Source organism: Melopsittacus undulatus, chromosome 4, assembly GCF_012275295.1.
Source record: "Melopsittacus undulatus isolate bMelUnd1 chromosome 4, bMelUnd1.mat.Z, whole genome shotgun sequence".
NCBI classification, from domain to species: Eukaryota; Metazoa; Chordata; class Aves; order Psittaciformes; family Psittaculidae; genus Melopsittacus; species Melopsittacus undulatus.
Window position 1 is genome coordinate 103,694,462 of NC_047530.1, and position 26,808 is coordinate 103,721,269.

General features: G+C 40.3%; 1 protein-coding gene across 4 annotated transcripts in view; it reads right to left on the minus strand.

Moving 5' to 3' along the window:
• ABLIM1 (actin binding LIM protein 1) overlaps nt 1–26,808 on the minus strand; it is a 195,758-nt gene that overhangs the window by 128,604 nt on the left and 40,346 nt on the right. For 2 of the 4 annotated variants that reach the window (XM_034062655.1, XM_034062658.1), the window contains exon 1: nt 18,903–18,998. The exons of 1 other annotated variant lie outside the window; for it this stretch is intronic. In XM_034062655.1, coding sequence (XP_033918546.1) covers nt 18,903–18,942 — 40 coding nt within the window. In that variant the 5' untranslated portion in view covers nt 18,943–18,998. Of the gene's footprint in view, nt 1–18,902; nt 18,999–22,132; nt 22,250–26,808 lie in introns of those variants that run through there. One more of the 4 variants, XM_034062656.1, reaches the window with a different exon arrangement.

Sequence of the window (26,808 nt, forward strand, 5' to 3'; positions counted from 1 at the left end):
CCAAGCCTAGAGACAGTATCCAGCAGCATTCTCGTCAGTAACAGAGGAATTATCTGCCTTGCTGTATATATCTCCTGCTAACACATCCCAGAAAAAGAATGGGTTTTTTTTACACCAGTATTATACAGTCACTCTATATTTACACTGGCATAAGTATCATTACCCTCCATATACTTTTCTGGAGTAGTGTTAGTTATTTTCCATTTGTTATCTGTGCAAACCCAACACTTCCCACTTTTGGGCTCTGAAATTCAACTGCATGCTTTCAGACTATCTAGCTGACCTATTGTGAGTTCAGACATTGTCCTGCAGAGAATGACATCATGTTCCTAAACCTGGATCACCACAACTTTAAAATCATGCTCCCTATTCGCTATGTCAGTATTAATAAAAAGTAACTATAAAAATAGAATTATAGAGACTGAGGCCAGGAGAGATTGCTCAGTTGAAAGAATCCTTTTGAATAGCTCTCAAAAAGAAGAACCAGCTCATGTGAAGTACATGAACAGTCTGTTCAGCACCTCTCAGCATCTAAAGAGTACCACCTGCTACAATGCCTGCAGAACCTGGATTTTTCTCTCTCATATCAATACTTGCCACGTTCAAGATTGCTCAGCTTTGGGCACCTGACAAGCGCACAGAGCACCACTAAAATCCTATTGGCTGTAGATCACGCTTAGTACACAGTCTGTGGGGAGCTACTATGAACACCATTAGTAACATCAAAGATTAAAATAGGAATTTGTTTTCTCCATCTATACCTTCTTTCTGTCCAGGTAATAACATGGGCTAATAAAGGAACTACAGTTTTCAGAGTGATCGGGAACACTCCTTGGTACCAAGAATGGAAAATGACAATGGGGCACAAAACAATGCCCGTTCTTTTCCCCGGCTGGGGGCTCCAGCTTTCTTGCCATTAACACAGCAAGAGAATCCTACAAATGCAAGCAAGCTGTTGTGTGGGAACTTAAACGTGAAACAGTGGGGCAAAGATTCAAATGCTTATGTTGCATCTAGTATGTCATAATTGGACCTCTTATTTCAAGTCTGTAAAGCCCATTCCTCTCAAGAGCACCCTACCTCTGTGTCTACCCTCACATCACCATTTTGATCGCTTGGACCCCTTCTCCCTGCAATACATACACAGAAAAATATCAGACCTTCTTTTCCACAGACCACCATTTCTCATAGAATAGATTATCTCAGTTAGAAAGGACCTACAGTGATCATCTGGTCCAAATGCCTGACCACTTCAGAGCAGACCAAAAGTTAAAGGATATTAAGGACCTGGCACTGAGCCCTGATGAACCTCATACAATTGGCCTTGGCCAATTGATCCAGCTTGCCCAGATCCCTCTGCAGAGCTTTTCTACCCTCAAGAACATCAACACTCTTGCCCAACTTGGTGCTGTCTTTAAACTTACTGAGGGTGCACTCAATCCCCTCATCCAGATCACTGATAAAGATGTTAAATACAATTAGTCCCAGTACCAAGCACTGGGGAACACCACTTGCGACCAGCCACTAAGTGCATTCAATTCCATTCACCACCACTCTTTGGACCTGGCCATCCAGCCAGTTTCTAACCCAAAAACAGTAAACGGGGTCTCAATGCTCCATAAATGTTCCTGCACAAGTCCAATCTGCAATCTGGCTCACCAGTGAGCTGTTTCCATGCTCTCTAGATTCTTCCCATGGCCTTCTCAACCTTTCAGGTTCTTCCAGTCTTTCTTTACATCCAACTGATCCAACACAAGCAGCCATTCTCACAAGCAGTGCTTTAAATTAAGACTGTTACATAAACAGTTGCTAAACTCACACAGGAGGCTGGTTAGATAATATGGTACGTATCTCCCTCAGGTGTATGCCACTGTCGCATCTAGAGTAATCCATTTGGAGGGATGTATAAGGTGTCACCTGTATAAGCAACAGATCATAGTATTTCATACAAGAAGCAACATCACAGAGTTTAAGCCAATTTTCTCTTTAAAATTCCACTTTTCTCTTGCAATTAAATTTCACCTTCTGCTATTCCTGAGCATCAGATATTTTTCCACAGAATCCTTTGTGCCGGAGCCTGGCCTCCAGAGAATCAAAGCCATGTTCTGAACCAGGCCTTCTAGGCTGATTTTGCTGCAGCAAACCACGTTTGCTGCCAATCCCTCTTGTGGGAATTACCACATCCACTAGAAACAAGGGGGAAAGTGGCTCAGCAGTCTTTGGCCAAATGAACCCAAGGGAAATGCAGAATGAGGGACCTTTCAGTGATTCAAAGCCTCATTTGAACTCCTCTTTTTTAAGGTTTCTTCAACTATTAAATAGCTTTTAACTGTCAGCACCATGCCACCTCTTCACCTGATGAGACAAGTTTAACCTTCAACATTCCCCTTATGAAGGGGATGGAATTTCATTATATGAGTGCAAAGAAAATGAGGTCACGGCTTAAATTTTTGAGAATCAAAAAATTCGTTTCCTTGGTATCAAATAGCTCTGCACTTGTTGAGAATTCCTCACCTTCTAAAAACATAAAATACAGGCCTTTCCTGATGGTTATAATTCCACCGATGAGCTGCAAGGAAAATAGTTGGAGTCTCCAAATGCCATAAACAGGGTAATTCCTTATTTCTGTTTGTAGAGCCAAACACAGACAGCAAACCATGTTTCAGCAGCTTATATACTCTGCTAAATCTTGAAGTACTTGAAGCACCATAATCCTCAAGCAGACACATGGCCTCAGACAGACTTGTGTGGTTTGCATCTTAAAGTCACACACAGCTTTACAACCAGGCTGTTTCCAACAACCATTGTGCTATTTTTGTTCTAAGCAGGCGAGTTTCTGATCCCAAATGTTGTAATACATGAAGCTGAGACACCAGACACCTTGCAGCCTTTCAGCTAGCACTGGAAAGCAGGACCACCGTAGCCGTTCTATTGAATAGGAGCGCCCAAAGTGTAGGATGAAAGGACAAAAGCCCCAATGATTATTTGCACTACCTATTGCAGCACAAAGCTAATCAGAACCTCTCCCACTGTCTTTGTGGCTGCTTACAAATGAGTGAAAATCTGCAAAATTGCAGATTTCTAGATTGATTTAAGCCCCATTGAAATTAGAAGACAATTGCAAAAAGGTGGCTCCCAGCCTGCTACAATGGCAAAGTACTTCTTTGGAGTCCTGCATGGATTGATCACATAGCTGGTCACTGCCCATTTAATTAATTTTCTATCCTAAACTGTGATTTATGAAAAGGCCTAAATTGCCTCTAGATGGTTTCTCCAGAACACCAATGTGAAACACTGGGAGGGGGCTGGCAAGTCACAATGAGATGTTTTTTCTGGTTCACAGCCATATTATGCATTTGCCTCATGTTTTAGCTATATCTTCATTGCAATTTCACTTGCTAAATTAATTACTTAGAAGCAGTAATTATCCAAAAGAGCACATGGGGTTTGCCCAGTGTTACTCTTAGAGTGTGAAGTTTATTGTGTACAGAGCTGACTGGCTAGAAGCTGTTTGCACAGAAGAGTGTTTTCCAGTACTGACAAAATGACAAACGTGAAAACACATCTTTGAAGACTCCTTACCTATCACATACAATCACTGAGTATTAACGTTTTAAGGAGCTGGGCAGAGTGACCACTTTGTAGCACTTTTCTTGACCTGCTAAGTACAGGCAGAATTGCAGCAGATTCATAATTTACCAAAACTGAGATCCATAAAGCAAGTCCTACAAGAGAATATATCTGAAACTTATCTGAATGTTTCAAATCAACATTTACAGCCAATTCCATAGATTGGAGCTTCCAGAAAACTACTCTTTGTTATTATTGTTGTTGCTTTTTAATAGACTGTAACAAGTCAGTTAAGCTGATGAATTCCCAATGTAAGTTCTTCCACCACTAATAGCTCCATGAAGGAATAAATCAGTGCCCAGTGTTAACTAAAAGCACAAATCAAGTTTTAGGACCAACTGTGAGGAACAAAGAGCCCTGTAGTGACTCTGTACGTATTACCCATGTTATGTTACATGTTGAATTCCACGACTGTTCAAGAGACTTAGAAAACTAAAGGAGAACAAAGGCATGGACCTGCTCCTGCACAAAGTCCCTCTAAATAAATTACAACTGCTTAACCTGGAAAAGGAGGTAACTGGATAAAAGATACAACAAAATAATAAACTCACAAGTGACAAGAAGGAAAGCACAGACTTTTTATCACCTCTTCCAATTCAAAAATGAGGTAGCATCAAATGAAGCTGCTCGGCAATAGGTTTAAAACAAAAAGGGAATATAGCTTTATAAAACAGACAGGAAGGCTCTGGAACACACTACCACAGGGTGTTCTGCTTTCACAAAGTACTTCTCTAGCCTGAGTGCTTTTACAGTTTAAGGTCCCCTTTGTCCCAGAATGACCACATTGAGAGAGCTGCACCTACATCCATCAACTACTTTTGACTATCCAGATTCTAATTTGGCTTTTTATTCTTCTTTCCATCTTCTCTGTCAGTGATACAAGTATTTCTCTACACCTGAGCACACCTGCTGTCATAACGCATCTTGCTGCTACACTAAAAATAAGCTAACTGCAAAGCTGTTTAACCTATTCACCAACTAGGAACCAAGATCCAATGCCAGTCCTCACTTACCCAGATCCTCAGGAGTGTCAAATAACCGCTCACATAAGTAGTAGTCATCTGGATTCAAGTAGGGCAGTTGCTTCAGCAAGCTCTGTTTAGGAATGAGATACAAGACCTCTGCAATATCCCCGTCCTCAATAATTGACATCCTTTTGACTGAATTTCGGAATTTCACCTTTTCCAGTACCAATTCCTCAGGTTTACTTGATCCACACAGCTTCCTAAAGCTGTTTAAGATGGGGAAAGATGGCATTTCTATTTGGAAGGTGCTGGTTCACGCAGTCAGGCTACTGCTCGCAGCACACTGCCCTTACCAATCCTTCTCATTTTCTCTTACCCAGCAAAGGAGATTAAGGAAGATATATTTTTAGTGATTATCTTTAAGAGATTATGACAGTATGCTTGATCAGGTGACTGCCATCTAAAACTATTGTAATCAGCTGCAACTCATCCCTGGGAATACAAAAATCAGGAGCAAAACCATAGAGTATCTGGAAATCAGATTAATATTCAGGACAAGAGATAGAACGTAACTGAGTTACATAAGAGGATTAGTTTAAAATCAAAAAACCTTGCTGTTTCAAAAATCTTATTATGGAAGAATCATCATCATAAGCTACAAATGCACATCTGTGCATTTCATCTACCATGCCCCTGTTCCATTCCAGGTCTGTATGTATGCTAAGGCAAAAAGGTTATAGTAAAGGTAGAGTATGTTGGTTCTCTTTTTTGAGGAGTATACAACGGCTGGTTAGCAAGCTTCATAAGCAGATCTCTTTGGAGAAATCCTTTCTGCAGCTTTCACTGCCTATTCCAAACAAAAGCACTTAAGCTTCCCCCTAACTATTACCATTGGTTTGCTTGTGCTCTTCCTCTCCACTTTCCTATGTAGCTGACAGGAGAAGCTTTGCAGACACGGTGCCAACCCTTCCTGCTTCACTTACGAGAGGTATTTACATTAATCCAATTCCAGTGACTTGCTAATCTAATCATCTAATGAATATTTCTCCCTGGTTAAAGGCAGAGTTAATCATCAACAGGGCATGGGAAAGTCACAGGAAATTCCAAAGCAAAAGATAAAAAAAGAAATAAAGCCAACAAAATCCAACCTAAATCAACATTCATCATGTGAAAGAGACTCGCAGGTAGACCCCAGACCAGGACCTGCTCAGATGCAACTTCAGCTTCTTTACTCAGCCAAACTCACAGAGACAATTGCCCAGACAGGGTTTGGCCCAGGCTTTCAATTCCCCTTACCATACAGAATTTAGCTATAGCTACAAAACAACTTGGTGCAGTAACTGCAGTAAGGCTTTTGCTAAACTAGAAGGTGAAAAAACTCCACCAATAGACTTACTGAGCACAGTGAGATACTGTCATTTAATTCTTCCACCTAAACCCACAGTTCAAATACTGACTACAGATAGGGACAGGCCTTGAAGACTGATTCATTTATTATTTTAAAGAAGAAATGTCTCTCAAATACAGACTTTTATCATTTATTATTATTATACACCTCCTATGAGGTCAATTGCTTTTTATTTTTCAAGTAGTACGACTTCTATGTTATCTTGAAGACAAGTCCAAAATCACAGTCCCCCATAAACAGCCATTCTCCTGGGTTTAAAATCAATCCCAGACACAGTAAAACAAAGCCAGAATAAATCTGCACCACTGTACTAATTTTAATGGGGTGATGCTAATGTATATTTGAGGAAGAGCTGAGCTGGCTCAATAAATATAGCAGTTCAAGTTCTGCCTTGGAGTTCCTCTATCAGACTAGAGACTTCAGCAGATGTGACAACAGCAGATGTCAAATCCAACTCCATCAATACATCAAAGGGGACTTTGTCCTTTGAGGTCGGTGAGGCAAAAGCACAAGTTGCCTTGAGATTAACTGCTGCAGAAGTTAATCCTCAGGAAGCAGAAAGGTAACTGCAGTAACTTTCTGAAGTGTTGCAATAACCACTACAGCGTGTCTGCCTCAATCCTGGAAGGAAAGCTTGTACTTTGCTGGAGTCTGGATGTGCTGGTTTAAGATTGATTCCAAGCTTCCTGTTGTAGTCACATGGATTCCAACCTTCCAGCCACATTCACCTGGAGAGTCCTTACACCACTATTGCAATGAGTACTAAACTAGTATGACCTGTTGTGTAACAGTAGGCAGAAGAAACTGCCATCTTCTCCCATATAATCAAACACCATATAAGCCTCTATCAATTCCTTTCACTCACAGTTTGCCCACAAGAGCTGCAACTGAGTGATAGAGGTGCAGGACATGCAGGGATCTGTTTCTGCACTTGGCAAACTCCTGCAGTGTTAGCTTGGGAAGCTGCAGAGATCTGGGGTCCTTATCCCACAGTATCTCCACTACAAAAGCACTGTGACTGCTGTAGAAGGGTCCAATGTTATTTCAAGTAGCGAAGGGCGATCCAGTCTCCTTCTGCCACCAAGAGGCATGGGATTGGTGAGAACCATAGGAACAGCTTAAAGAACACATAATAGCTGCTGCTTATAACACAAAGCAGTATGATTTTTTTTGCTAGTGTTTTTTAAGTCCAGGATGTATCTTTAAGAGTCTCCATCCTGTTCATGTGTAATCACAGAATCACAGAATACTAGGTTGGAAGGGACTTCAAGGATCATCTGGTCCAACCTTTCTATGCAAAGCATGACCTAGACTAGATGTCTCAGCACCCTGTCCAGCCAAATCTAAAGTGTTCAACACTGGGGAATCCACAACTTCCCTGGGGAGATTATTCCAATAGTTGATTGTTCTCATTGTGAAAAATTTTTGTCTAGTATCCAACCAGAATCTTCCCAGGAATAACTTGTACCCATTACCCCTTGTCTTTTTCTACATGTAAAATATAGAGGACAAGAAGCAGAAGTGATCAAAACAAGACCAGGAAGCACCAGAGCAGCTTCAGAGTCAGATGAAGGGCTGTTGAGAGCAGTCAGCTCTGAGGGTCAGATCCAAGTGTCCAAGGTAAAGGACAAGGCCTGAGACAGCCTTTTACAGCACATTGTTACCAGGCACTGGAATTCAGCCTTAGCCAGAATCAGACAGTGGCAATCTCCTATGACTTACGTCAAGCACTCAATTAAGAGGAAAAGATTGATTTCTAATATTCCTGCTGAAGAGAAAACAAAAAGGCAAAAAGCACAAAGGCACAACCCTGTCCTTATGGTTCTTGAAATACATTCTCAGAAACCCAGGGCAGCCAACCCGCAAGTAATCATAGAATGGTCCGAGTTGGATGGGACCTTAAAGCTCATCCAGTTCCAACCCCCTGCCACGGGCAGGGACACCTTCCACCAGACCAGGTTGCTCCAAGCCCTATATTGAGGAAATTTCTTCAGTATCTGCCAAATAGCAGAATACCTTTAAATCACTGCCAATTCAAAGCCATGCCTAATCCAAGTATTCATTGCTGGGGGCTCCAGCCTTCACAGAGCACAGTGTGAGGTATAGGCACTTCCCAGACTGCCAGTTTTCACACAGAACTGGGTATGAGACAGGAATTAGGCAGAATGGCTATTTTAAATATTTTGTCTCATTTCCAGCTTTATAAATATTTCATTTATAAATAATTTCAGCCATCCCAAGACCATTTCCTATTCAATCCCCTCTGAATTCACCAAACTAATTGGCTACCTGCATGATAAAAATACATACATATTTCATATACAACCAGGAATAGGAGGCTTCTGTACCAGTGTTACTAGAACAGAGTTAACAAGAATTGTGACTGCAGTCCACAAATGAATTGTACAACAGAATAGCAGGCACTGAATAGTAGCAAAAATTAGATACCAAGGGACAAAAACCATAGAAGAAATACCCCTTTATCTTCCTGAGTAACAGAGGACTAAAGTGGCCCTTCAGCTAAATCAAAAGCAGGTACGTCCAGTGTACTAATGCTCTCTGTAATTGCTTGGGCTGTCAGAATTAAGCTTCCTGCAAATGCATTTCTGTGCGACTTTATTCTTGTATTGAAAGCAACACAAATTCCAACCAAAACACCCAAGAGATTGAAATCAGCCATACCAGATCAGCCGAACCGAGCTGCAAGGACACATCAAAATAAAACCCCAGAAAACAAGGTAAAATGAAACAAAATCTTCCTAAGGAAGAGCGAGCATTTGGTGTATTTACCCCAAGAAATACAGTTATTCAAACAATAAAATAGATAAAACAGCAAGTGAGATTAGAAAAGGTCATTCCAACATTCAAGTTTACTCACATGAAAAAGAAACAGAAGCTTTCTACTCATGGTGAAATTCCTCCACACACACAGCTTTCTCACTGTTGACACACAATTTACTTACTCAAGGCTGCAGGCTGAGCTGCACTCAGCTATTTACTGTAAACTTGAGGAAATACTTCATCCACATAACGGAGATAAAACATCCACATGCACATCTTTAATTTCTTTACCTAAACGTCCAAAACAGGCAGTCATCTTCTGGGCATACTGACACAAGCCATTCTCCCAGTAGGATTCCTCACCAAGGACCTGCTCACTCATTGCTTTAGAAGGAGCTGCCTTTCTCTGCAAAGTCAACTAGCTCCTGCTTGCTTGAGACTGATAAAACAATGGAGCTTCCTCTTCCAATTTATCACCATTAATAATTCAGGTACTACATAAGATCTGCTGAGCTTTAACAACCGGTAGTGCAAAGCTACTTTGTGGCTTTTGAAGTAATCACATCTTAGTCTTCAAAAAGTATCTCAGCTTATTATATTCCAATAGCTTACAGAAAATACTTTGAAATTGCAGCAAAATCCATTCTCTTGCTGCACGAGCAGAAATACTGTTGGAGTTATGCTCAGATCAGCAAGACACCCAAAACAATCACCCAGCTCAAACCCAGAAACAGAAGTACCAACACTACTGACACGTGTTTACTGCTCCAGTAAGCAGACAAGTCCACTGCTCTAAGAGCGCCACTAGTTCATCATACAGCACCACACACCACTTCTCAATGCCATGCATCTTCTGGAGACTGAAAAAAAAACAAGAGCCCAGGTGTTAACATCATCATGTACCCTGGTACTTTCTAGCACAATATATTTCACAGTAACCAAGGCATCACAGCCAGGAATAATAGGGAGGAGGTATTTTCTCAGCTCACTCACAGAGGCAGGAACACATCTAATCTGGTTATCTTGGCTGATAAGGAAATACAGGAGAGCTGACTCAGCAGTCCTGCTCCCAGCCAGCCACACTGACCACACATAGCTGTTTTTGATCTGCTCTTCAGAGACTAAAGCAGAGCTCTATCAGACTAACTAGGGCAGAAAGGGAATAAGAAACTCCACTACAAATCACACAATCCATGACACCTGCTTAACTATTTACTTGCAGCATGGCTTTAGCTATACTCTCTTAATTCAGGTGACCATTACCAGTGAAGGATAGGTGTTCCTCATAAACACATACACTCACACTTGTGTTTTCTCAATTCACTTAATACTGCTTCATCACTAAAATCATATCCACTCATGGAAAAATATTTAGTAGAGATCATATGACTACCGATGTCCACATTAAGCAGTTATTACTAAGTAGACACTTTGAGATCTGTGCTAGTATATAAATAACATCAATTTTGCTCACAACAGATTGAAAAAGCCTAGTTATTAATATTTAATATTATTTCAACAATTTACGATCTATAAAAGCATAAGATATATTTTAAAAAGAATTCAGAGCATTGCCATCTTTTATTATGCTAAAAGCTGTGAAGCATCCACACAGATATATGAATTTTACAGTCTGCAGGTCTCTATCGAGTTAATGACTGGTTTCAACCCATACAAGGTTCTACAGGGTAAGCTGTATGACTGCCTGTGGCAAGAGGAACATAGAGACCACAGAGCCACAGGGCATCTCTATACTGGCAAAAAGAGTGGCTTACTGAAAGGGGCTGACTTAGCTTACAGTGGTATCAAAAGTAAAATGACTTATGTTATAATCAGCTGAACAACCAACTTAAGCACAAGTCTCCCATACAGGATTGTTATCAAGCTGCCAAGTCGAGGTTTTTTCTTCACTGCTATTAGAACTGACATTTAACTATTCCATCCAAAACACCTGGGTTTTAGCACACGCATGCAAAACACAGTATTGAAGACAGTCACGAAGTCTGTCAAGTCCATGAAGCCTGGGAATGTCTGTATGAAAGGATAGGAGCGAGTCCATATCTGAACAGGATGAAGCTATATCTGTATCATCTCCCACTGCATCAAACATTAACTCTTTGATAACCCATCCGGGGATCTCTGGAGGTGGTCCACTGCAAATTGAGTCTCAGTTTTATACATTTACAGCAAGATTTGCACACACAAACTATTCTGGTGAACTAATTCAGAAATAAGAAAGCAAATGTTATTTTCTGTATTGATTTCTTCTTGGTGTTCATTCCAAGACGTACATGAAACATCACTTTGCCCTTTATTCTTCTGTTACAACCTGCAACCTAGAAAAAACCCAAGAGCAAACACAACTATGTTTCCATCTCAGGCTTAACTAAGACCACATGGTGACAATTTCCTTTCCCAACTGATGACATTTGCAAAGTCTGTCAGCTGAATTAAAGCATTGTGCTCAGCTTCCTGTTATCAACTATGTATGATAACTTTCATGGCACATGAGCCTTTGATAACAAAAGCCCAGCTTTGCAGTGCATTGTAAAGCAGGAGAGGCAGCATAACAAGCTCTTGGGAACGCTTTTCCCTTTGCTGTACATTCAGAAATTGACTCTGACTCACTTCCCGAAACCCCTGCATCCACCAAGTTTATCCTTCATGAAGCAGTGTGCCTGAAGATTAAACAAACAAAGATATATAAACAATATGCCTAAGATTACATCTAATCATCTTTTTGTTGGACAAAAGGCAGAACAACACCAGCCATTTACCATCGTGTGCAATTATTAGGTGGGCTAAAATAGCACATAGAAAAATCAATCACCAGATGAAATATTTAAATGATGATAGCGAAAAAACCTACAATAATGTTAGGTAGTTACTGTCTACTGCCTTTGGAAGCTGTAAACATTCCTTTCAAGCATTAGGTATTGGTTCCTATAAGGGATCAGGTACACAGCCACTGGAAGTGAAAGAATGGTTTAAATCAGTTTTGTAACTACATCATTTCTGTACTGGATAATCCACTTCTGCTAAGAATACTGCAAATAAATAACCATAAATTGTTTTTTTAAAAGCATCTATTAAAACTTCTCTCAAAGCAGGAAACAAAACTAGCTGTAGAACTTTGTATTTACTAGCATAAAACAAAATATTCACTCTTCCACATTACTGTTCTGTGACACTTGATGAAAAACCCTCAACAAATTTCATTTTGCTTGTAATTCGCAAACTCACCAACTGAAGCACTTAAAATCTACCAAATGATTTTTCTGTGAAGGTTTAAAGCTAAAGCAGAGACACAACCAAAATCCCAACCTGTGATACAAAATGGACGGTGCCTTTGGAGGCAGAAAGCTGATAATTCATACACTCTTGATCTGCCAAAGGAACCAAATGAAGTGGCTACATCACTCCCTCTCCCATCATTTGGTCTTTACATGAAATGAATTCTGCAATCAGTTCTGGCTATAGCTGTCCTTTAACAAAGCAACAAATAACCCTGCATTTACTGAATCTTGCAGTGCCCCTGCTTTCTAACACCTGCGCCTAAAGGCATTTTCACCTAGGTCTCCATTCCTTGGTGCACTGCTCATGGCTGGCTACTGCCGCTACCCAGAAATGAAGAGCAGTCTCTGTGGCACTGCATCTGCAATGCCCATTTATTTCCCTGTTAGTCACCAAAGGCCTCAGGTACATTGAGACAAGTCCTAGTGAAGAACATCACCAGCATCCAGATGAATTACTGCCACATCCAGAACAGTCTATAGACAGCCTATTCCACCCTATTAAAATAAGCAGCAAAACTATTTGCTGAAATCCATTTTTAGCATTTAACGCCATTATGGCTATCAAAGTAAGTATCTGTTTCTTTAATCAATTATTCAAATGATGAAAAAATAGTGATATTAATAAATAGTAAGAAAGTAAAACTGAAGGGCTGGAATGCTACCCTGGGATTTAAGAAACACATGTCCTTTGTGCTCCCACAGACTTGCCTGAGCTATTCCCTTAATCCCTTTCATTGTGTTTCTCTGTATCACCTTCCCCCCTCACAAGGGATTTGTAACAATAGCTACATTAAAGACTGCAGTTTTCAGATTCTGTGATAATGGGTACTATAGAAGTACCACAAATAATAACAGTGGGGAGAAACTGGTCAGCATTAAAAAAGAGGCTATCTAAAGCATAGCTGAGAGCTTCTCCTTGATCTTAATTACCTTCATTCCCATATTTCTTAATGATGCTCCAATACATTGCAGCTCTTATTTGAGACTAAAGGTGCTCATTTCCCTGCAGAATCATGTCACCAGATAAGGCAAACATAACTAACTCTGTACCTCTCTGATGTGAAAATTCCATCTTTAGCTATCCTGCCCCAAACAATCAAAATCGCTCTTAATCTGGTTGCTGTGACTAGAAGAGTGCAGTTATCAGCTTATGACAAAAGGCATGATTCAACCAAAGGCTATTTATCTTACGTTATCAATCCCAATGTTTATTTCAGACTAGTCACGGAAAAAGAAAGTAAATCTCTGTCCTTGACTATTTTGAGGCACAAAATCATCACAGTGTGCATTAACGGATCCATCTATTGCATTATTGCAAGATGAGGTGGCTCAGCATTTTATTTCCTGGCAGCACAAGTCTAATCTATTGATCTATAATGTCAAGAAGAATGAACTATATATTCTTACAGCAAAACCAATCTTTTTACTTACACATAGGAAAAGAAAACAACCCAACAGTAATTGCTGACAACTGATGCAATTTTGTAGGTAGGATGTAGTGAGAGCCATATGAACTATAAAAACAGCTGCACCCCCAAGGCTTGTAGGACTGAACAACTCACTTGCCAACACAATTCAAGTGCTTGCCTATCTCAAAGCTTATAAATAATCCCACGACTTCCGTGGGGCCGAGCACTGTGCTTGAAGTTAAAGAGACGCCTGAGCCACTCGAGGGAATAATTAGCAAGAAGGATCCTAGCAGAAGCTGGCAGTCCTTCAGATAGTCAGTAGGGAACTGTTCTTTTCCCCTGCTCCTCAGCAATGTTTAGGTATCGTGTATTTAAACAGAACAAAGACTTTAAAGATAAATGTAATTCCTTTAATCAGACTTTTTTCTTTACTTTTCCTTTCTTGAACTTTGACATTTTTCTTCGAGCTGAAAGGAGAAACCCTTTGTAACATTCTCTTCACAACACAGACTTCACAGTAACTGAGACAGGAGTAAGCTGGGAAGCAGAGATCAAAGTTGAAAGCTCAGTGTTCTTTCAATCCTCATATTTATTTCTTGTGCCTTTACAAAGAGCTGCGCGTTACAAGCATGATATCAAAGAAAGTACCACTCCTCTTGTTCTGTATTAAACTAGATATTATTATACCAGCTCTCCTGACAAGTCACACAATGACAGAAATATACACAGCAACTTTACTCGCATGCTGAACAAAGAACTATATCAGAGGAAAGTCTTCCCTAGGTCACTGCAGGCCTTCCTGAACATCTTAAGTTAACATGCCCCATTCTCTCCTAACAGTGCATCTTCTACTGCACCTGTAGAACCAGTACACATGATTGGATAAAGAATTAGCTATTCTTCTTGCTGCCTCAAACTCTCAAGGTCTCCAACATCATAATCATACTCAGAGCATGGCATAACTGTAAAAGGAAAACTTTTGCAGTCATAATGCCCTCTCCTAGCTTCAGTGAAGAGATTCCATCTTCATACTATAAGGACTAATTTAAGTACCTACCAGAAGCCACTATAAACTTTTTGTCAATGTCCATCAAAACTAAGAATAGGAGGTTACCTTTCTATACAGTGGAAAGTATGGCACTGCTGCAGGATGCCAGAAATGACATCAGATCAGTTCAGCCACTGCCAACATTCCTACTAAAAGCAGCTTTAAATATGCTGTGTTGGCTAATCATTGTTTTGTAATTAAATAAACCCTACGGCACTGCTGAAGCCTTCCTCTTGTGGTCAGCACTATCTTCTGGTTAAATCAGCTGCACGCACACACACAAGTGATCAAGAGCTGTGTTCAGAACTAGCAAACTGCCTGTTAAGCAAAATTATGACTAATAGCACCTCACTTCTCACCCAGGAATCACATTCTGTACTGGCAAAAATACAGCATGGACACGTCTGAAAACACATTGATGGGGCAGATGAAAGACTTGGAATTCAGTTCAATTTATTTATGACAGGAAATGACATATAACATACTATATAAATATTGGTATCTGATAAAATGAGGTTTTGGTCCTCTTGGGTATCTCATGGTCTCATTTCGCTTGCTTTTTTCTTGATAGTTAAGAGGAATCTACTCAAATAAACTCTGTAATCTGGCACAACAGGAAAAGCAACAGCCAGAGGTACACAGCAACGTCCCAAAGCTGACAGGACATTAAAAAGGAGAAACATGTCCTTCCCTTGACAACAGGTACAGCTGGGTTTGCTCTTTACCAGGGCCACTCAACACGGAACAGGCCTTATCTTATGATATTTCCCTGACGTACAACATTGGGAAGCTGTGCCTGTCAAATCCTATGAGAGCTATTCAGAGATAGTACTAAATCAAGAGTCTTGATCCTGCAGTTGAAGTGGAGGGCATTGGACATGTAGCAAACTACAGTTTTCAACTAGAAAGTAGGAAATAAGGTCTTACAATACTGGGAAAAATCATGCCAGTGGTCTCATAAACTATAGAAATGCTAAATGAGTCCAGCTGAATAGCCACAAAGAATCTAAGACCACCACATCAACTGCTTGATTGACATTTACCATCTTGTATTTGCAAGAATGACTTACAGCAGTATTTCTTCAGCAAGAATTTCTTGATCTTATCCTGCTACTGCTTTACTAAATGCCACCTATTGAGGTTATGACAGTCAGTCACGTGTATTGTGGGCTACTAACACAAGCAGTTTTTCCACCCAAAGAACTTTAAACCAAAGCATAGTCTTTAAATAAACTGTAAGTAAACCATAATGTAAGTCAAGATGGTCCTGCCCACCTTTGAGAGAGAATCTGCTGCTGCATTCTTAGTCATCAGAATCGTTACACTTCCTGGTACTTAAAATACATTAAATGTTGCACCTAGACAGTCAGTGCACAATGGAAGGTCTGATTCTTCAGTTTATGTAGAGTGCAAACAACTAGTGCGTACTAGGAGGCTGGTTTGTTTGGAGTTTTTAATGTCAACACTCCCTCAGTGCAGAGCAAAGCTTAGTTTTCTCTTATTTGTGTTGACATTACCTCCATGGCACTTGTTTAATGTACAGATTTAGCGCTGACACAAATCAATGCCCAGAACCCAAAATCCCTTTTCCATGTAGTTCGCCTTCCACAACCCTTCTGGTATTAACACCCTTTATGCACCTTCATGGTTTTGGATAGAGGTTTTATCCTGGTATGATTTAGGAATAGCTCTGCAACTGAGAATAGCAAAACAACAAACACGGAAAGTGGGCAAGCCAGGCAATCTGTCAGGCTGTGCTACTAAAAATTGATTTATGAATGCTTCTTCTAGCAGCACTGAGCAGTATTTTCAGATGAATCAGTTAAAACAGGTGCTGACCACCACAGGATTTATCTGTAGAGAACATTATGTTATAAACACATGCTGGGCACATTTTCAGACTGGAACTAGTTGGCAGTTTCCAGTTACTTCCTTTTTAACTATGAATGAATTACAAGATAATGTATTATTTTGTACTGGTTTGCTGATTGTTTTGTTATGTTTTTTTCCTCATATTTATCCTTTCTTTGGAACCTAAACCCTCCCAGTACTTTTCCCAGAACCAACTAATTGATTCTGAAGGAATAAAAAGATTCAGTTCTGCAGCTGCTTACTGGATTATCATCAGAATAAGGTCAGGCCTTCCAGCTCAAAAGAGAGAGCTGACAAAAGGGAATCCATGGATGATTTCTCTACAGTGTGAAAGACGGTACGTGAAACTCATTAAAAATGAAAGTAAAACTATTTGTTTTCATTACCAACTTTAATTACAAACAACTATCCTCAAAGTATCTCTTTACGGAGTGGATTTCAGAAAGGATAAACGTCTCAATTTCCTCCTAAAGCTCGGGAAGAGAAAGTGTGAACACTCAGAGTAGCAGGGAGAAGTAATCAGTCTTCTCTCCTGTATTTTATCAGCTTTGCAGATCAAGAATTTATCTATTAGGATGCAACAGTGAGATTTCCATATCTACACACGAGGTCACCTGCACTAGACAAAGCAGGCAGAGATAAAAGCAAGGCTTCCCCGGTTCTTAGTATATCTAGTCAGGAATGGAGAACCAGATGTTCAGCTTAACCTTACTATAATGAATCCTCACAAGACATGGGCAAATGCTTGTTTGATCAATGCATTCACATAATCATAGAATCATTGAATGGTTTGTGTTGGAAGGGACCTTAAAACTCATCCAGTTCCAACCCCCTGCTATTGGAAGAGACACTTTCCACTGGACCAGGGCTCAAAGCTCTGTCCATAGTGGCCTGGAGAGTGATATGGTAGTTCCCCACTTAGCAACAATATATAAACAGTTGATTTTAACCAAGTGCTGTTGTTTCGCACTTTTGTGGAGATTAATTTATATTAATGTAATAAATCCAAAATAGTATTTAAAAAAAAAATAATAAAGAAAGGAGAAGGGAAAAAAGTAATTTTGCACACTTAATTCAGCACATGTAGAGGGAAATGAAAGAAATAGAACTGCTATCTCTAGTTCAACATTAGGTGAAGTGTTTGGCTTACAAAGACTAATCAATAACAGGGAAAAAAAAAGATTTCTTGTTATAAATAGCACAAACTTTGGGTTGGGGGGTAAGAGAAAGTGATACTTTTCATAAAGAGTTATACATAATTCTTTAACACATTTACCTGCACATTTTTAAGTTCCAGATCCATAAAAACAGATGATATCTGTGTGAGGCATTATTTTTAAGAGGCAAATAATGGATTAGACAACACAAAGAAAAAATAACTTTACTTCTTCCAGATCTGATGCCTAAAATCAAATGGGTACCCCAAGGGTTTGTTTATCTGTTAGACAGTAAGCAACAACCCACACTTGAGTTATGAAGAAAGCTAAATATATCTTTTCATACTGATGCCTCTTCCCCCACCTTTTCCTAACGCTGAGGTATAAAAAAAGAGAAAAGTTTACTAAGCAAACTCAGATTTGGGTGCTTCTTGGATGAAAAGAGTACCCACTTCACATCACTTTGTTGCAACTTATCACCAAAACCATGCTGAACGCACTTTTGGTGTTCAGAAGCAAAGTGCTCCAAGTCTCATCTCCTAGTAACTCTTGCAGGTTGTGACACGCTGGCATTCTGTACTGCACAGTCATACCTACAGCACCTTGAAACAAGGAAAAAGCACCGCTTGCCAGCAGCAGCAGCTGCTCCGCATCCTGCTGCCTGCCTCTCTGGGCAGAAGCAAACACAAGTGACAGACGCTTGCGGGACAGCCAAGAACTTGTAGGTGTGCTCAGTCACCGATTGCACAAGAGAGTTTCCTCAGGTTAAATGCCAAAGAAAGCTGCCCTCTATGGCACCCTGAAAGATCAGTTATCAGCTTTTAATTCAAAGCATTAACTAACAATACTTGGAACTTTCATGCCACCCTACAATACAAAAGCTCTTTCTACACAACCTACCCCACAGCAAGAGCATGCTGTCCTCATCTTTACTTAGAAGACAAGCCGCAAAACAGAGCAGTGAATTACCTGCTACAAAACCACACATGCAGTCAGAGCTGGGTAACAAGCCTGTTTCATTCCACTAAATTGCACTCTATTCCTTATATTAAAAACTCCAGTCCAGCGGACAAACACATGGCTGCCTACACATGCTTCAGCCACATAACAAAGTCCACTGTTCACAAAATACACCAGACTGAGAAGGAGTGTAACTGTTAAATCAGCAAAGAAAAACAAACTAAATTGCTCTATCAGAAGCATGCCAAGTTCAGTTCAACAGAGGTTCCACAGCCTGTCTTCCTTCTGTAAATCCAAGAGCTAATGTCCTGTGGATGGTTTACCCTGTGGAATTAATCAACAGATATACATAGCAGAGCTATAGCCCAGGACAAACCTTTGCCGTTTGCGGAGCTCTGATGTATTTCTAGTTCCATTTGTGCTCTCAAGTAGTAATGTTTCTGGACCTCTAAAGCCTTTCAGAATACAGAGGACAAGCTGGAGGCACAACCGAGGTCCTTCAGAGGTGGCTCATTCTATGGCTTTACTCCCAGTATTTGCTGGGTTGAATAGTACTAAAGGGAGTGGCTCAAGCAAAATAGGTGTGTCTGTGTTCCCAAACAGTTTAAAGGAAGAGTGAATATTTTCCTGTAGATATTCCATTAGTCACCAGGACCATGGTATAGTGTCTTTCAGTGACATGTTCCAATGTATTGACCAACTCAAAGCAATAACTTTTTTTTCCATACAACCAGTCTCAAATGTTGACTACAAAGGGACTTGACCTTATCCTGAGATTGTTTTCTTTCTATTTTACTCATCATCTCACCTACACTTCACTGCTTTTGTTTTATGGCTATGTTGCACCAAAATGAATGACTGTGGAGGAGAGGGATTGAAGAAACACTGTTGCCATGTTCCACAAACAGCACAGCCCAAGCAAACTCCAGGCATCTTCCCTAGGTTCCCACAACACCCCAACCGGACAGAGGCAATTAGGCTGACTGTAAGTGTAGACTTCCAGGCATTTCCTTCTACGCAGTTGTACATATCCAGAAACAAACTGTTCCCTGAGCAGCTGATTTAATTAATCTTTTTATTCTGACAGATTTGCGTCCAACATCCTCAACACCCATCGGGTTTTGCCCTACCTCCATGTAACATCCTCTTGGCAATACCATTCTCAGAAATGCCTTCTGTTCCTTTCCATTTGTCTGCTTTTCCAGTTCCTCTCCATGTCCTTTAAATCCACCCATAGAGCCCTTAAGCTGTCTTCCTTAACTGCATAATATCTTCATTTTCCACCCATGCGTCCTAAACCACACACTCTCTTCTTTCATTCTCGTATCTCTCATGTACCTCAACTAATGATTAGTATCTTTAAGTTCTATTTCCCTGAAAGGAGGAGAGAGGGAAGACTGACAGAGCAGCTGGATAACCTTGATGTCCTAGGAAATGAGATGAAAAGCAGACAAACACAAGGTGCAAAACCTGAAACTTGCAACCTGAAGCCCTCTCTAGAACACATGTATTGTTCTCCAGACATTATTATGGACTGAGAGATGCTCCTGTAACAAGAATCCCATTTTATCCCTAAGATTTCACTTTAGACAACAAAATCCCCACAATTTTACCTCTAAACATGTATGAAAAGATGCCAGAAACATACAAAACCTTTCAGGTTCTTGGGTGAGAACTGCTAAATCCAACCAAATTATGGCCAACTACTTCTAATTCCCTGCCTCAAACACTAAATCCTGATTTTCCTGAACTCTTGGACTTCATTTTTCCCACAATGAATTGTCATCTTCTCAGCCATCTCGTTAAAAATACACACTCATGCAGACACAGACAAATGTAAGCACAGGCAGAACCTTTCTTCTCAGTCTGGCATTCTCTTCCTCTGGCTTTATACATTTTATTTGCTGCCAAATGAAGTGGAGTGCAGGACAGGGCGTTCACCCTGTTTGGACTTTAGCATGCCTGACTGAACATGATTAACTCATCAGAAACACTGCTTTCTCTCCGCCCCCATTCTGCTTTTTAATAATCAAAGCACTCCACACTTTAATTACCATTACTACCACTCTGATGTGGTAAGGAGATACAATTACTCCTGTTCTGCAGAGGAAAAAAAACCCAAACATTATATTCCCAGGAAGCACTGACCACTAGCATTTATGCATTTTCTTTACTCCTAAATACAACTGTGTATTGTGTATAAAATGGTGAAGATAGATAAAATATTGAAGAGGAGTTCTGTGGGTTCAGAAATAAGTTCCTCAGTAAGAGACAGGTTTGTGAAGTATGCCAGTGTGACTTCTGCAGTTAACCACACTTATAACTTTATTGTTTAGGTGAAGAGATGAAAGAGAAGGAAGATGAGAATGATTCAATATACATCTACATATTGTACAAGTCATCACGCTCACACTGGCTATGCAGTATTAGTAGCTGTAGTATTAGACGCTGTATTCAAGACATATAAACTTGAGTCTTCTCTGTGGCTGTGCATGTACATGGACATCACCTCTTTAATACAACTGATGACACACTGATTTTCCTTTATGTTAAATTACCTGAGCATACCCAGCAGTTTAGTGCACAAGGTGAGAAGTGATCGCTTCTCCCATTGTACTAAGTCCTGAATCTCATCTCAGGGATTTCTGTACATGTTTCCTCATGCTGAGGGTCCAGCCTGCAGAAACGCTGGAGAACTTGAGATCTGCCACTGCGCTGCCATAAACATTGTATGTTGTTCCCATGAAAAACCTCACACAAATCTCGCCAAGTGCCAAGACTTTGAAATCCTGCAGACTATTATGCTCCACAGAGAGATGTTTTGGTTGGCTATTGAAGCTCACTAGAGACTTGCTGGCTATTAGTTCTCCAGCATTTTATTTGATTTAGTTTATTCCATCCTACACAGTTCTCAGGCTTATTGTCATTCTTACAAAGTGACTGGAAATGATCAATTCCTGTAGTGCAAGGGATATGCAGAACTACACTGGTAACAGAAAAACAGAAAGACAACAGTGTTCTCCATGACTCAGTCACACTGACCAACAGTCTGACATTTCTGACATGTAAGAGCTTATTTGTGTGATTCTCATTTGCTTTTATTGTTTTGTTTTTCCTCCAGACTTCATGTAACTCAAACTAAAGCAACAAACCCAAACTACCAACTACCAGAAAACCTACTAATTGGGAATATTATCAGCCACTTTCTGTAGAAAGCCATGGATCTATGAGTCAGCACTTTCCTGTTGTGTCTAGTGGGAGACACGTAAAGCATCACGATTTATCTTTCCAGTTTCAAAAGCAGTTCTTCCTAGGCAACATTAGACTATATTAGCTCAGCCTGCTCCCTGCAAGTTTTCATCCCTGTTGAGATACTCTTTCCATACTACAGATGAGGAAAACACCAGACAAACTAAGCGATCTGTCCAGGACCATAAAACGCTATGCCCAGCTCAGAAAGTGAACCTAGGTATTGTGAATCCCAGCCCTGTGCCATTCCACCATCTATTTATACAGAAGTAATTATTTGAAACAAAACTATAGAAGAAAAAAAGACACAGAATTTACAGGACACAAATAAGCTCTTATCATAGGAAATTAACTTACCCTGTTCCTTCATAGTGTATCTCCTTATTTCTTCTCACTCCAAGTCCCACATAACAGAAAATGCTCCTGCACAGCTCCTGAGGATGCTACAGCATTTGCACCAGAGCTGGTTCGTAGGTGACGGCAGCAGGAGGAAAATGACAAGCACTCTTCCTCCTTACATCATCAATTCTCTCACCTCCCAGTATAGGCTGAGACTCCTGATTGCTGGTAATTCTTTCTCATTTACACTTTCCACTGGTGACTCCTTCAGAACTTTTTCCCTGTATATGAAATTACTGCATCACTGTCAGTGCCTCTGTCTGGCAGCAGAAGCAAGTAACCACCCCAGAGCTTGTGCACAGCAATTAGTTTCAAGTGTAACTGCCTAGAACAAGTATTATGCCATGTATTCCATGCTCCAGAAAATGAAACTTTATAGACATATAAAGTGTAGCCTGGCAAACTCTCCTTTCTTGTGCATTGCTAACTGCATCTAAATTATAGCATTCCACATGTATTTATGCACCTTTCATCCCTGTGTATCCCAGAGCATTTTGTAAACTGTCACACGGTTTAAAAGGAGGCCTATATTAATACAGAGCTACTAGTACCCAGACAGCTCTGGTATCTAGTGCAGCAGCCTGTAGATAAATTCATTATGAGAGAGATTTAGGCCAACGGCAGAACACTGAAGCTCTGTAGTTAGATAAAGACCTTTCCTCCCCCTTCAGACATCATTTGAAATTCTTGCATTTCCATTTCATTTGATGATCTCAATGTTTTAAAAACATTCATTAGCTTGTACAGTGTTTTAATTAGGCAAGGCATAAATAAAGATCTAAAACCTGCAATGCCTCTGCTAGTAGTCAAGAGGAAGCGCTTAAGGGAAAAAGCACCTGAATGAGGGCAAATACTGAGTGAGCCTTCTGGATACTCTCCCACATGGCAGCAAAATCATGGTTTCAATGGAGATTCCCTCCAGATCAGCTACCAATACACCCATGCTCTATAATCTTTCTTAATTCCTTTTGGAATACATTCCTCCCTTTCACTGCTTTACACTCTGAAGTAATGAGCTCCATCCTGTATTCCAGTGCTACATGAAGAAACACTTCCAAAATAGCTCTTTTTGGCTTTTAAGCATGTCACCTGCTGCTTTGATGAGGTTGAGGACAAAATTCCTGCATCTTCAGAAATGCATAAAATAAAATAGAATAAAATAGAATAAAATAAAAGTAATTCTCTACATGCTTTCTCTGCACAAAGATTTGAGACTATTTTATGGTGCCTCTCAACACTGCTCAGTTTTACAGATAAACAAACACAGAAGCCAAGTGTTTCCAACACAATAACCTGAAACAAGACTTCACATCTGCAGGAACACAAGCTATTTATTTTTAGATGCCTAATTTAGGCAGCTAGTATTAAAAATTCCACCCCTATAGACGCCAAGTGCTTTTCCACAGTCACACACTGAGCTAATGACAGCCCTGGTGAAAAAGCCCAGGCATCACCGTCCTTACAGTCATTATCAGAAGGCAGAGAAGGAGTAACTTGCATGTTCCCCAACATACCCATGCAGGAAGGAAGGAGGCTGACTCAATTCTACTGGGGTTTCAGTGTATGCTTCCAAGAAATGCAAATATTCCAGTTGTGATACACTGAGCTTTAAATAGATTCTCAGATTGAAATGGCAGTCTCCCATTACACTTTATTTCAAGATTTACTTAACAACTTGCTCTTTCCTTAAGCTAAGCTGAGTGTTTGCAAAGCTATAAGAACATGCAACCTGCTTCTGCTGTTCCATATTCAGAGGTAGCTTGGGAACTTGCTGATACTGACTGCTCTCCCCTGACATGGCTTTTAATTCAGGAGCCAGGCAACGGATCACTAATGGATAACATGAAGACAAAACATTTGGCAGACATTTGACTGTCGTATGCTTTCTGTTGCCAAGAAACAAAATAGGACCTATTAAAGTCATCTCATTAATTAACTTTTTCTATAATCCTATTTTTTATTGGCATCTTGTTGGTTAAACAAATGTTTGTTCTGTCAGAAGGAAGGTGGGTTAAGCTTAAAGCATCACTTTTAGTACCATCAGAGCCTGGCATTTAATAGATCTTCACAGTAAATAACTAAAAAATAACTTTGGGCCAGATCCTCAGCTGGTTATGGTTGATTTTGCCCCCTGATATAAAATCCTGTATCTTTCTCTTTGAGAAGGATGATGTTAGTGGAAAGATCTGTTTACACCATCTGACAATCTGCATCCTGATTTTCTGCCATCTTTTTTCCTTCACCTTTGTGCTACTAAAGGATGTACTACAGTACTATAATCCTGATCTGTTGTTCTGGTCATTGCCTTTAAAATATTTACCACTGGTTTGTTTTGAATGGTCCTAATTTTGATACAAGCTGGTTGCAATTGTGATCCACCTTAGTTTCTCAAGAATAAATAAAGGCTACAAATCTGTCCACATTTCATTTGCCTCTTTTACATTACCAGCTCAAAAGAAGACCCCTTAGTAGTCACTCTTGCACTAAGCTATTGGTGGCTCAAGTCAGAAGTATTCTGGACCCAGGCTGAAAGCAAATCAATGATTAAGTTCTGTCCTTAAGAATCTCTTCAAATCAGTGCTCAGTTCAAGTGACAGCCTCTACATTCCCAGAACAACCACAGCATCATTTTGGGAGGAAGCAAGGAGGGTTGCCATTTTCATTCTCATTTCAGGAATACCTATAGGCTTCTGCTGAGAGTAGGACATTATTGGGAAGATCTGTAATAACCATAGTAACATCCCTGTACCATTTAAAATCTGAACAGGTGAGATAACCACTGAGCAGAAGACAAAATGAAGACACAGAAAGGAATTAATTAGCCTAACTTTGCACACCACAGACCACTAGCAAAGCCAGACAGAGAACCTAGAGCTCTTAGAACACTCTAGTCAGGAGTCCACAAGGCAGGTTTTCAGTTCTCTTTGATTAAGTATGGATCCAACCGATGGGAATACTAAAAATGAGAACAAATGAACACTATAGTCTAAGTAAAAGAATACTTGTCTCTCTCTGATAGCTGTTGTTTAGGTAAAACCCCCATAGATCTGAAGACCAAGGCTCAAAAATCTCTGAGAAGGGGAAAATCTGAAACAGTTAAAAGATTTTATAGTCCTCTGTATGCTGTAAGTATAATGCACAGTTGAAAGATAAGAATACTGGAAGAATTCAGATGCCTTATAATTCTTTTTTTTTTTTTTTGCTGCAAGGCAATTTTTATCACAGCCTATTAGACTATATTAAAAATTCTTTCATTAAAATTTTATTACCACTGAAATGGCTACACAGGAGATGTGACTCTAGAGCAAGAAAATGTCTTTCATAGAATCATAGAATCACAGAATAGTTAGGGTTGGAAAGGACAGTAAGACCATCTAGCTCCAACCCCCCTGCCATGGGCAGGGACACCTCACACTAAACCATGTCCCCAGGGTTCTGTCCAACCTGGCCTTGAACACTGCCATGGATGAAGCATTCACAACCTCCCTGGGCAACCCATTCCAGTGCCTCACCACCCTAACAGGAAAGAACTTCTTCCTTATATCCAATATAAACTTTCCCTGTTTAAGTTTCAACCCGTTACCCCTTGTCCTATCACTACAGTCCCTAATGAAGAGTCCCTCCCCAGCATCCCTAGGCCGCCTTCAGATACTGGAAGGCTGCTATGAGGTCTCCACGCAGCCTTCTCTTCTCCAGGCTGAACAGCCCCAACTTTCTCAGCCTGTCTTCATACAGGAGGTGCTCCAGTCCCTGATCATCCTCGTGGCCTCCTCTGGACTTGTTCCAACAGTTCCATGTCCTTTTTATGTTGAGGGCACCAGAACTGCACACAATACTCCAAGTGAGGTCTCACGAGAGCAGAGAGGCAGGATCACCTCCTTTGACCTGCTGGTCACGCTGCTTTTGATGCAGCCCAGAATACAGTTGCTTTCTGGGCTGTAAGTGCACACTGCAGCCAGCTCATGTTCATTTTCTCATTGACCAACACTCCCAAGTCCTTCTCCTCAGGGCTGCTCTGGATCTCTTCTCTGCCCAACCTGTAGCTGTGCTGGGATTGCTCCAACCCAGGTATAGGCCCTTTCTTAGAGTGATTAAAGCACAGTGACGCAAAAACCTAAACAAAGGTGGGGTTTACAACACTGAATTCAACATCTGTTTAGTCAAAAGCCTTGCTGGAAATATCAGGATGTTGAACACTAGTGAATCTGAATAAATAATGTTTGTGGAATTTTGGTGGTGGTGGTCTTATTTTGTCACAGTAAGAAGAGAAAACTGGAAGTGCAAACACAACAGACCTTAGGAGCATCTGCACTTGGTTTATCTAACAAATAAGCAGTAAAGAAAGTGAAAGAGTCAGAAATATGCAGGTTTAAAATTGATAGAGGCTGGTAAGTCAAAAGAAAGGAGGAAGTATTCTTCCTTTAACTCACATCCACATGCTTTTATACCTGCATGTTTTCTTTACAAGCAGGGCAATGCCATTTAATGCTCATTTAACTTATGCAGTTAAAATGCATAAGGGATGTCCCACAGATGCAGTGGTTCTATTTATTTATTTATTTCCTGTGTTTCAAAGGACAGAAAATGAGAAGCATGTCCAGCTGCCATATCTATTCCTACTCCTCAGTGCCCCA